At 68.2% G+C, this 10,616-nt stretch overlaps 3 protein-coding genes across 3 annotated transcripts in view; 1 reads left to right on the forward strand and 2 right to left on the reverse strand.

The window, feature by feature from the left end:
• The window catches only part of PFL1_01393 (uncharacterized protein), a gene marked incomplete at both ends in the record, with an annotated part of 3,105 nt that extends 403 nt beyond the window's left edge, over window positions 1-2,702 (reverse strand). The window contains one exon of the mRNA XM_007878895.1: window positions 1-2,702. This exon is cut by the window's left edge and continues 403 nt beyond it. Within this exon, the coding sequence (XP_007877086.1) occupies window positions 1-2,702 (2,702 nt within the window).
• A 764-nt stretch (window positions 2,703-3,466) lies between these two features.
• On the reverse strand, window positions 3,467-5,446 carry PFL1_01394 (uncharacterized protein; the record flags this gene model as incomplete). The annotated part of the gene is made up of 1 exon (XM_007878896.1): window positions 3,467-5,446. The coding sequence occupies one exon, from the start codon at window positions 5,444-5,446 to the stop codon at window positions 3,467-3,469; it is 1,980 nt and encodes a 659-aa protein (XP_007877087.1).
• A 775-nt stretch (window positions 5,447-6,221) lies between these two features.
• The window catches only part of PFL1_01395 (uncharacterized protein), a gene marked incomplete at both ends in the record, with an annotated part of 5,929 nt that continues 1,534 nt past the window's right edge, over window positions 6,222-10,616 (forward strand). The window contains one exon of the mRNA XM_007878897.1: window positions 6,222-10,610. Within this exon, the coding sequence (XP_007877088.1) occupies window positions 6,222-10,610 (4,389 nt within the window). The remainder of the gene's footprint in view (window positions 10,611-10,616) is intronic.

Below are 10,616 nucleotides of genomic sequence, written 5' to 3' on the forward strand. Positions count from 1 at the left end.
CCGACGGTCCGCCGCTGTAGTCGGATGCGTGGCCCTCGAGCCAGCAGCCCAGCTGCTCGGCCGTGTGGACGGCCGCGTTGACGCTGAGCGTGCGCGGCAAGCTCGGCGTTGCTTGGCAGGATCCTGCGGCTGCGGAAGAGCGCGGTGAACTGGCAGCCGCGGCAGGCGGCCCGCGACTGAGTCTCGCGCAGCAGCGACGCCCGCAGGATCGAGGCAAAGTCGGACGGCGGCGCCGGCTCGTTGCTCAGGCCCTTGCGCGGGTAGACGAGGTCGACGACGTGCGATGCGCTGTTGCGGTGCGTCTCGCGGCCGCAGTGGACGCACGACGTCTTGGTGGTCGAGTTGACCGAAAACATCTTGCTGACGATCGGTCGAGCCGCCGAGGCCGCGGTGCTGCTGCCAGGCCCCGCCCCGCCCCCGCCCTCGACTGAAGGGCCGAGACCTGGGCTGCGCGGGCCACCGGGGCCGCCAACGACCCCTCCTCCTCTCCGAACTCCGCGACCTCCATTGGAAGGGGCGGCGGCGGCCGACGACCCGACTGATCCACCCGTGCTGCCGGCGCTAGTGCTCGTTCCGGTGCTGCCGCCGCCGGCATTCGGACTGGCCGACGCTGCGCCGCGCGACGAGGCCGACTGCGACTCGACCGCCGCGCTGTCGAGGACGAAGCGGTTGAGGCTCTGGACGAGGTTGCAGTAGCCGGCGTCGCCGGCGGGCGAGTCCTCCTTGTCCATCAGGCCGAGGGTGGCGGCGCGGTGGCTGTTGCCAAACGCCTTGAGGAAGTTGGTGGCCTGGCAGTTGGCGCCCTTGGCGTCCTCGAGCATGCGGAAGAGGAAGCCCGCCTCGCACAGCAGGCAGCTCTCGCGCGTGCAGCTCTGCAGCAGATGCGCCTTGGCCACGGTGCGGAACGGCATCAGGTAGTGGAGCGCCTGGAGGTACGAGTTGGCGTACGAGTTCTGGATGTGCGTCTCGAGGCCGCTGTAGGGCGTCTTGTTGTAGTAGCCAAAGTCAAAGTCCTCGATGCCGAACCGGCTGTACTGGATCGTCTTGAGGCGGTAGTAGGCCGGCACGCTGCCCTGGGCGGCGCCGACCTGGTGCAGGCTGCTCGTCTCGTCGCTGCTGTCCTCGTCGCTGCTGTCCTCGGCGTCGTCGCCGTCGCCCGCCTCGCCGTCGCCTCGCCGTGCGTCGTCCCTCGACCCGCCTCCGCCAGCGCCGGCGAGGCCGCCCGACGCCGTATCCTTGGCCTTTTTGACGGACCCGCCCTTGTCTGCGCCGCCGCCGCCGTTGGCCGCTGCCGCCGCCTTTTTGGAGAGCTCCTTTTCCCTCTCGCTGCGGAAGAGCGGGATGCCCACCTTTTTGCGGTCCTCGGGACGGTGCATGGCGCTGGCGCGGATGCCGCCGGGACCTCGGCCGGTGATGGTGTTGCGCCTGCCGCGCAGGTGCCTCGGAAGCGGCGCGTACCCGACGAAGTCGACGGTCCGCATGCTGCTGATGACGGCCGGGTCGATCTTGGAGGGCGGGTTGAAGAGGGGCGAGGCGTCGGTCGTGTACTGCTCGTAGTCAAAGTACGAGAGGAGCTGCTCCGAGTAGTAGGGCATGCCGACGCTCGAGAGGGGCGTCTCGGTGGTCCAGTTGACAAACGGTGGTGGCTCTGCAATGTCGGGCATCTCGACGGCGGCGCTGGAAAAGGGGTTGAAGCGGATCGACGACGTGTCGGTGGAGCTCGACCAGAGGCGCACGGAGCCGTCGGCCTCGCCAAAGGCCAGGTAGTCGGCCGAGGGCGAGATGGCGAGCGAGGTGATGTACGACGCCGAGTTGACCTGGTAGAAGCGGCCCTCGCCCGGGTTGCCCACGTCGACGATCTGAAACTGGCCCTGGGGCGCCGAGACGATGACGGTCGACGAGAGCTTGGGGTGGATGGCCAGCAGCGCCGGGCCGCCGGGGACGGAAAAGGGCAGCGGCACCAGCGGGCGCAGCGCGCGGAGGTCGTGGACCTTGATCAGGGGCTCGGGCACGGGGTGACCCTGGCGGACGGTCCAGCCGACGCTGTACACGAGGTTGCCGTCGGCCTGCATGTCGATCAGGCCGCCCGGGTGGGCGTGGAGGCGGTGCTCGATGGCGAGCGAGCGCGGGTCGCGCAGCTGGATGTGACCGTTGATGGCGGCGGCGCAGATGAAGCGGCCCGACTTGCGGAGCTGGAGGATGGGGGCCTCGGAGGGCGCCCTGCGGATGACGCTGCCGGTGCTGTTGCTGACGGCGAGGACGACGTCGGAGTCGGCGTCGAGCTCGCGCGTAGCGGCGGCGCTCTGGGACGAGCCGCCGACGACGAGGTCGGAGCTGGCGGCGAGGGGAGATGCGCACATCGAGGCCAGAGAGAGGCCGGGCGCGCACTGCGACGTCAGCATCGACCACTTGCCCAGGCCCCTGCGGTTGGCGCACTTGATGCCGCCCTCGCCGACCGAGTAGACGTGGCGGGCGTCGACGAGGATGCCCTTTGCGGGGCCGGGGCGCGCCGGGGTGCCGTGAGCTGGGTAGCTGGTGTAGCGCGACAGCTCGGGCCCGTAGTGGGAGACGACCTGTCCCATCGAGGTGCCGGCCCAGAGGAGCTCGGATGACGTGTCAAAGGTGAGGGCGGACACGCCGCCGAGCATGCCGATGGGGCCATTGTTGGCGAGGATGTGGGCATGCTCGCTCCAGGTCGCCATCGTGGCGATGTTGCCGGCGGCGCCTGTCCGCAGGGATGGGAGGATCAAGGCCTAGAGCGAGGGCGGGACGACGGGCGAAGCGCTATTGGCGAGGGCGGCATGGGGTCGCGCGACGCGCCAGTCGGCCGTGCTTGTGGTGGCGGCGGTGGTGGTGGCCTGGCCGGCAGCAAGGGCTGCAGCTTGCAGGTTGCGTTGTCGATGCTTGAGTATTATGGTCTGGTCTGCTGTGGAGATGCGAGCAGTGCGGTGCGGTTAGAGCCGTGGTCGTGGAGAGGAGGGGAGAGGCTAACGAGGCCAGTCCAGCCCACGCGACGTTGCGGGATGGGCCCTAGCCTGGCTGGCTGCACTCTGCGCCAGCGCGCCCAGCAGCCTTCTTGCCTTGCCTGGCCTGGCCTGCCTTGTGGCTGGTCGACCTGGCCTGGCCAGGCCTGGCCTCGCCTCGCCCGCCCGTTTTTCCACCGAGGGCGGGCTTTCTGAGAGCGGGCGGACGGGCGGGCGGGCGGTGGGCATGGGCCAACGACCCGCCTAGGTGGAGGCTGGCCTGCACCGCACCGCACCGCACCGCACCGCCATGCCATGCCATGCCACACCGCATCACACCTCTTTGACCGCCTCGACCTCTCGCTCATCGGCCCTTACACACGCTTGTCTCTCATATCGGCGGTGCCGGGACACAATCTTTGCTGCGGACAGCCGTGCCATCTCCTGGTCTGGACCAACGATGCATCATTGCTTTCAAACGACCACCAACGAGCACTGGATGGCTACCACCCTCCGCCGTCGTCGCCGCGGCTGAAGCCGGCCGTGGCGCGGCGCTGGTTGTCCTCGAGCTTGGGGCAGTCCTTGATGCCGTGGCCCAGTCCGCCGCAGACGGGGCAGCCCGTGAGGGAGCCGCCGCCCGCCGCCGCCCGCGGGTCCTCGATGGCCTGCAGAAACGGCGGCACGCGCTGCTTGGCCTCCATCAGCAGGTACTTGAGGTCCAGCAGCGTCTGCTCGGCCGTGTTCATATTGACAAACGTCGTCGCGATGCCCGTCTTGCCGCTGCGGCCCGTACGTCCGATCTGGTGCACGTAGTCCTCAATCTCCTTGGGCATCGTGTAGTTGATGACGTGCTGGATCTCGTTAAAGTCGAGGCCCTTGGACGCCACGCCCGAGGCCACCATGACGTCCTTCTGCCCAGACTTGAACGCCCGGATGGCGTACTCGCGCTCGTCCTGCGTCTTGGAGCCGTGGATGGCCACCGCCTCGACCCCCTTGAGCAGCAGGTACTCTTGGATGTCGTCGACCTCGTTCTTGTTGTCGCTAAACACAATCACCGGCGGCGCCGTCTTCTGCAGGCACTCGAGCAGGTACACCATCTTGGCCTCCTGCTTGACGTACTCGACCTCCTGGATAATGTCGAGCGACGCCGCGCCCGCCCTTCCGACGTTGATGACGACGGGACGGATGAGCGACTGCTCGGCGAAATCCTGGATCTTTTTCGGCATCGTCGCCGAAAACAGGAGCGTCTGGCGCTGCTGCTTGAAAAAGTTCATAATGTTGCGCACGTCGTCCTCGAAGCCCATGTCAATCATGCGGTCGGCCTCGTCGAGGCAGAGGTACCGGCAGCACTCGAGCGTAAACTTCTTCTTCTCGAGCATGTCCTGCAGCCGCCCGGGCGTGGCGACGACGATGTGGAAGCCCTTGGACATCGTGTGCTGCTGCTCGGCCATGCTGATGCCTCCGATGCACAGCAGCACGCCAATCTGCGGGAAGCCGCCCTGGACGAGCGACTCGGCGATGGCCTTGATCGACTCAAACGTCTGGCGCGCCAGCTCGCGCGAGGGGCAAACAATCATGCCGACGGGGCCCTCGCCGCGGGTAAAGGGCAGCTTGCGCTCCTCCTCGACGGCAAACATGATGATGGGCAGCGAAAAGGCGAGCGTCTTGCCCGAGCCGGTGAAGGCGATGCCGATCATGTCGCGGCCGGCAAACGCCGTGGGCAGGCCCTGCATCTGGATGGGCGAGGGCTTGACAATGTTCTTGGTGGCCAGGTAGTCGATGACGCACTGCGGCACCTTCATGTCGCGGAAGTTGGTGATGACGGGCGGCACGTCGAGGCCGTCGGCGAGGATGTGGTTCTTTTCGCGCAGCTTGGCGTTGTCGTCCTCGGTGCGGCTGCGGATAAAGGCCGGGGCGCGCCAGCTCGTCTTGAGCGGCTCCGAATAGTTGATGCCCTTGGCGAGCTCCATGTCGCTGGCCAGCTTGCGGCGGGCGGCGTGGGCCTCGAGGATCTTGCGCTCCTCTTCGGCGTCCTTTTCTTGCTGCGTCTTTTCCCCCTCGAGCTCGGCCTGCTTTTCGCGCAGCGCCCGCGCCTCGTCGAGGAGCGAGTGCTTGGCGCGCTGCACGCCGAGGTCCTCGTCGTCGTCGTCTTCGTCGTCTTTGACGTTGTCGCCTCGCTTGGCGCCACCGTCCTTGCCGCCTTGCTTTGCTGGACCGCCGCCGGTCTCCGCCGCCAGGCCTAGGCCTGTCCGGGACGCGATGCCGGCGCCGCCGCGGACCTTTGACTGGATCTGCTCGAGCTGCTGCATCCTGCGCTGCTTGAGCGGGATGTAGCGGTTCGATTCGTCGGCGTCATCTTCGTCGTCCGAGTAGGTGTAGCGAGGGGTGTCGTCGTCGGGCTGGATCCTGCGGCGCTTGTAGGCCGAGGGTCCGGCTGTGGGCGGCGCCTGAGGAGGTGCCGATGGTGCCGGTGCGGGAGCCATGGCTGTGGCTGTGGCGGCGAGTCGAGTCGAGGCAGTGCGGGCAGAGGCTGAGTGCGAAAGGCGCAGAGGAACGGTGATTGGAGGTCGTGGTCGTCGAGGCGGTGGTGGAAGAGACGAGCAAAGGAGAGTGGCGAGGCAGGCAAGGAGGACCCTTGGGCTGGGCTGGGCTGAGCTGGGCTGGGCTAGCTGGCCTCGAAGCCCGAGACCCGAGAGCTGGCCCAGCGGTGGCCTCAGCCTCGAGGCCGGCGTGGGCTGCACGAAGACGCCGTCGGGCCGAGTGGGCAGGCCAGCCAGCAGGCGAGCGGCTGAAAGGCAGCCAGAGGCAGGCAGGCAGCTGGGCGGGCAGGGCAGAGAGCAACACCTCGTGCGACCCACGCTCGCCGGCGTCATCCTTCTCATCTTGCTACACCCTCGCCACCCCTCGCCACTCCTCCCACCGCGCATTCAACCCGTCGCTCCCCTCGTCCCTCCTCCTCTCACCTTCCATCCCTCCACCCGCGTGCTCGCATCGACCGCCGTCTCATCAGCGACCGCACTCGGCCATCCCTCCTTCCCCCTGCCATCAGCAAAACCCAAGGAGCTCCCACTCCGCTTCGTCCTATCCCCCGCTCTTTTCCCGCCCGCTCCAGGTGTGACTGGGTGCACACTGGGCCTCTTCCGTATGAACGGGCTGCTGGCGGTGGTAGGTCCCTGATCAAGTCCCGGTCGCTACCGCCATAGCCTCAGCTTTAACCGCAGCCGCGGACGCAACGCAGCACACCGCATACCGTCCACCATGGACGACCCCGACGAGGGCGACTCGTGTCGCATCTGCCGCTGCCCCGCAGAGCCCGACCAGCCCCTCTACCACCCGTGCAAGTGCGCCGGTTCGATCCGCTTCTGCCACCAGGACTGCCTCGTCGAGTGGCTCAAGCACTCGCGCAAAAAGTACTGCGAGCTATGCCACCACTCGTTCGTCTTCCACAAGCGCTACCGCAGCGACATGCCCGCCGACGGCAGGCTCCCTTCCTACCTCTACCTCCGCAGATCTCTCCGCCAGTCGGCCGACCTCGTCCTGCTCGCCGGCAGGGCCCTCCTCGTCGCATTCACCTGGCTCGGCGTGCTCCCTCTCATCAACATCAACGTCTGGCGCTTCCTCTTCTGGTTCGCCGACGTCGCCGCCTGGCTCGCCGTGTCCGAGCTGAGCCCCCTGGGTCCATTTGGACGAGGCGTCGATGCGCCGGCACCCGCTTGGGCCTCGAGCGCAGCCGCCGGCCGCAACTCCACGTCTGCCCCGGTGGGCGCCGGCTCGAGCGCTCCCTCCGCCCACACCGCGAGCAGTGCAGGTCAGGCAGCGGGTCATGGCTTTGCGCAGCTCCTCACCAAGCCCAAGCTCAAGGCCTTTGCCAAGTCGCTCGCCCAAGACTGTTTCGAGGGCCAGATTGTGACGTGCGTCATCGTCGTCGCCTTTGTCGCCATCTTCCTGCTGCGCGAGTGGATCCTGCAGAACGCACCGCAGCAGCTCGACGCCATCGCCCCGCAGGTCGGAGGCGGCCTTGATCAGGGCGGCAGGGTCCCTGGTCCGCCAGATCCGCGCAGAGCGGCCGCGCTGACCGCTCGGGCCCAGCAGCTTGAAAGGGATCTGACAGCAGTCGAGGCCGAGCAGATCGCGGTGGAGCAAATGCCGAACGATACCCTCGAGGCCCGCAGAGCGGCGCAGGCCAGGGCCGGGCACGTATGCCTCCGACTTGCGCAGATTTCCGAGGACGTCGACGAGGTCGTAGACGAACTGAACGCGCTCCTGGGCAGGCCGCGCGACGAGGAGCAGAGGCAGCTGCGAGCCAGGCGAGTGGCACATCTGCGAAGCTATAGCCAGCGGATCGAGCGCATGGACCGGCTCGAAGCCGACATGGACCGGCTCGAAGCCGAGCAACAGGCGTTGGAGCGCATGCCGCTAGGCACCGTCGAGGAGATCGGTCGTGCGCTAGCCGCTCAGGCCGCACTTGGCCTCGAGCTGCAGCGGATCAAGAACGATAACCGCGAGCTGCGGGCCGAGCACGATGCGCGGTTGCTGGCTGCGCGGGCGACATTAGCCCAGAGCACATCGGGAGGGCCCGCATCCGACTCCAACCCTGCTGGCGAAGGTGGCGCTGTTCCCGAGGGCACGGAATCCGGAGAGGAACAGCCAAAGACGGCCGAGGAGCTTCGTCGCATCCGGCTGCGGCGCTTCGAGCCGACCGCGGCGCCTGGGCCCGCAACGCCAGCCTTGACTAGCGTCGATGCCAAGGTAGAGGGGGTGGCCGGACCGGGATTCCGCTTCGACTTTGACACCGCCGAGGTCGAGGACGACAGCTCCAGCGGACGCAAGGCAGCGGCTGCTCCTCTGGCGCCCGAGGAGCGTGCCAGCCATCCTGCTGCGGTCGACGCAGGCGGATCGCCGAGCTGGCCATCGTGGGGCGGCTCGACCGAGTCGTCGACGCCGAGCCGGAACAGCATCATCATGACCGACGGCAACGCCGCATCGCTGTCCGTCCCCAGCTGGCAGGAGGGGTCGAGCTCGCAGGCCAGCCCGCCGGCAGAGGCAGATGTCGACGGCCTAAATGGCTCGGCTTCTCTGGGTCCATCGGCGCCCCGAGCGGACAAAGGCAAGGCTCGTGCGCTCGACGATGATGCCGCCGATGGGCAGGCGGAGGAATCGACTGCCGAGGTGAAAGGAGCAGCGGACGCTGCAGTCTCGGCGGAGGCAGTCGAGGCAGCCCCGGACGGTGCGCCGAATACAGCGTCGGGCTCAAGCCCGACCGGCGCAAAGAGCGGATTGGAGTCAACTGCCGCCTTGGATGCCAAAGCATCGACGATGGAGGCGACACGCAAGGTCGAGCCGGCCGCCGCCGGGACAGGCGAAGGCCAACAGGGCAAAACGGCCGCAACCAAAAGCTCGGAGCCCGATGTCGCAGCAACATCCGACGACGCCGCGGTGGCGCAGGAGGGCGAGGCGGGGAGCACCGAGCATGTCGACACCCAGACCGCCGTCGCCACTCCCGATGCGGCCGTGCCCGGTCCGCAGACCACGCCTGTTGCCGCAGCTGCCGACGCCGCCGCCGAGGGCGACTCTGTCGAGGGGGGCATGCCCGAGACCGTCGCCGCCGACGATGACGACCCAGTCGAGGTGGCGCTGCGCCAGGCTGCCGCCAACGCCGCCGCCAACGCCAACATCGTCGCCATCGCCGATGCCGAGGTCCGACCTCGCGCCAACGCCGAAGTCCAACCCCGTGCCAATGCCAACGCCGGCGCCGACGACGACACCGACGACGACGACAACGACGACGAAGACGACCTGGATGACGCGGCGGACGACGACAACGTGGGCCTCTTTCTCGACGAGGAGATCGACTCGTTCATGGAAGCGCTGGGCATGCGCGGGCCCATGTTTGCGCTGGTGCAGAACCTGCTCCTGATGGTGGTGGTGTGCAACTTTGCCATCCTCTTTTTCGTGGCGGTGCCCTTCTTTGTCGGCAAGGTGCTTGGGCCCGGCACGCGCCTGCTGACGCTCGCCGCGCTGCCCGTCAAGCTGCTGCGGCACGTCACCGACCCCGTGTTTGACGCCATCATCCGACTCGCCAGCCAGCACGTCTGGCCGTGGCTGTCGAGCCTGCGTTCGGCGGCGTCATCGTCGTCGTCGTTGGCGAGTGCGACCGGCGGCAGCCCCGCGTCGACGAGCGCGCTGAGGTTCCTCTGGGGCCACAGTGACAGCGGCAGCACCGCCGCGACGAGCTCAGGACAGGGATGGCTCGGCTCGGTGGTCCAGCGCCTCTGCAGCACTCCCGTCGCTCCGAGCGACGTTGCCGCCATCCTCCACCGCTACCAGGCGGACGTCAAGATCGCGCTGCGTGCCGGCGCCGCGTGGCCGCTCGAGGCTCTCGGCACGCTCTTCTGGGATGCGGTGCAGAAGGTCGACCTCAAGACGATGAGCTCGTCGAGCTCGGACCGTGCGCTCTGCGTGGGGCTCGGCCACGCCTACTGCCTGGCGGCGCTCGGCATCTACAAGCGGGTCGCCAGGCCAGGCGCCTCCTCGCCACTGCAACAGCAGCACCTGCAACAGCAGCACCTGCAACAGCAGCCGGCGGCCGAGGAGCCTGCGTTGCGGCTGATTGTCGACCAGCTGCTGCTGATCCTCAAGGTCGTGGGCTTCCTCTTCGTCGAGCTCGTCTTTTTCCCGCTCGGCTGCGGCCTGCTGCTCGACGTCTGCCTGATGCCCCTCTTTGGCGATCCGACGCCGTCGGGCTGGCTCGAGCGGGCCCGCTTCGCTCCGTTCGCCTTTGGCTTCACCCGCTGGATGGGCGGCACCGTCTACATGTTTCTGTTCGCGCAGTACGTGCACACGACGCGCGGCGTGCTGCGCCCGGGCGTGCTGTGCTGGATCCGCGACCCCAACGACCCGGGCTTCCACCCGATCAAGGACATCCTCAGCAAGCCCACGCTCACCCAGCTGCGCAAGATCGGCGCCTCGGCCGTCATGTACGCCGGCATTCTCGTGGCGTCGGTGGGCTTCAACACCTACTTTCTGCGCTACGCCCTCGGCTCCACGGGCGTCCTGCCGCTGCGCTGGAAGCCGCTCGAGCCGCTGAGCGAGGTGCCGTTTGACCTGCTGGCCGTCCACCTCGTGGTGCCCTGGCTCGGCGCGAAGCTCGACGGCGAGGCGGCCTTCAGCGGCGCGCTGCGGTGGTGGTGGACGTCGGCGGCGCGCGCGATGCGCCTCAGCACCTACCTCGTGGGCGGCGACCATCCCGAGGAGCGGGGACACCACGTGGCCAGGACGTGGACCGCCTGGCTGCTGCAGAGGCGGGCCAACAGGATCGGCGTGGCGGCCATGGCCACTGTGGCGGCCCAGCGTGGCTTCGTGCCGGGCGACGACAAGGGCGACGGTGCGGGCGACGGGCAGCTCTTTGGCCAACCTCCCGTCATCGACCGGCAGGCCGGGGTCGACTTTTACCTCGACGGCGGCTACTGCCGGGTGCCGGGCGACGACAAGGCCGTCACCACCGGCCCGCTCATCATCCCGGTCAAGCCCGACGGCAGCGCGCTCGACGAACGCGGCGCCGAGGCCATCCACCAGCAGGAAGAGGCGGCGCGCGGCAAGACGCCCAAGCCGAGCTACGTGACGCTCTATATGCCGCCGCACTTCCGCGTCAGG

The sequence above is a fragment of the Pseudozyma flocculosa genome (genome assembly GCF_000417875.1).
Source record: "Pseudozyma flocculosa PF-1 unplaced genomic scaffold scaffold00003, whole genome shotgun sequence".
In the NCBI taxonomy this organism is placed as follows: domain Eukaryota; kingdom Fungi; phylum Basidiomycota; class Ustilaginomycetes; order Ustilaginales; family Ustilaginaceae; genus Pseudozyma; species Pseudozyma flocculosa.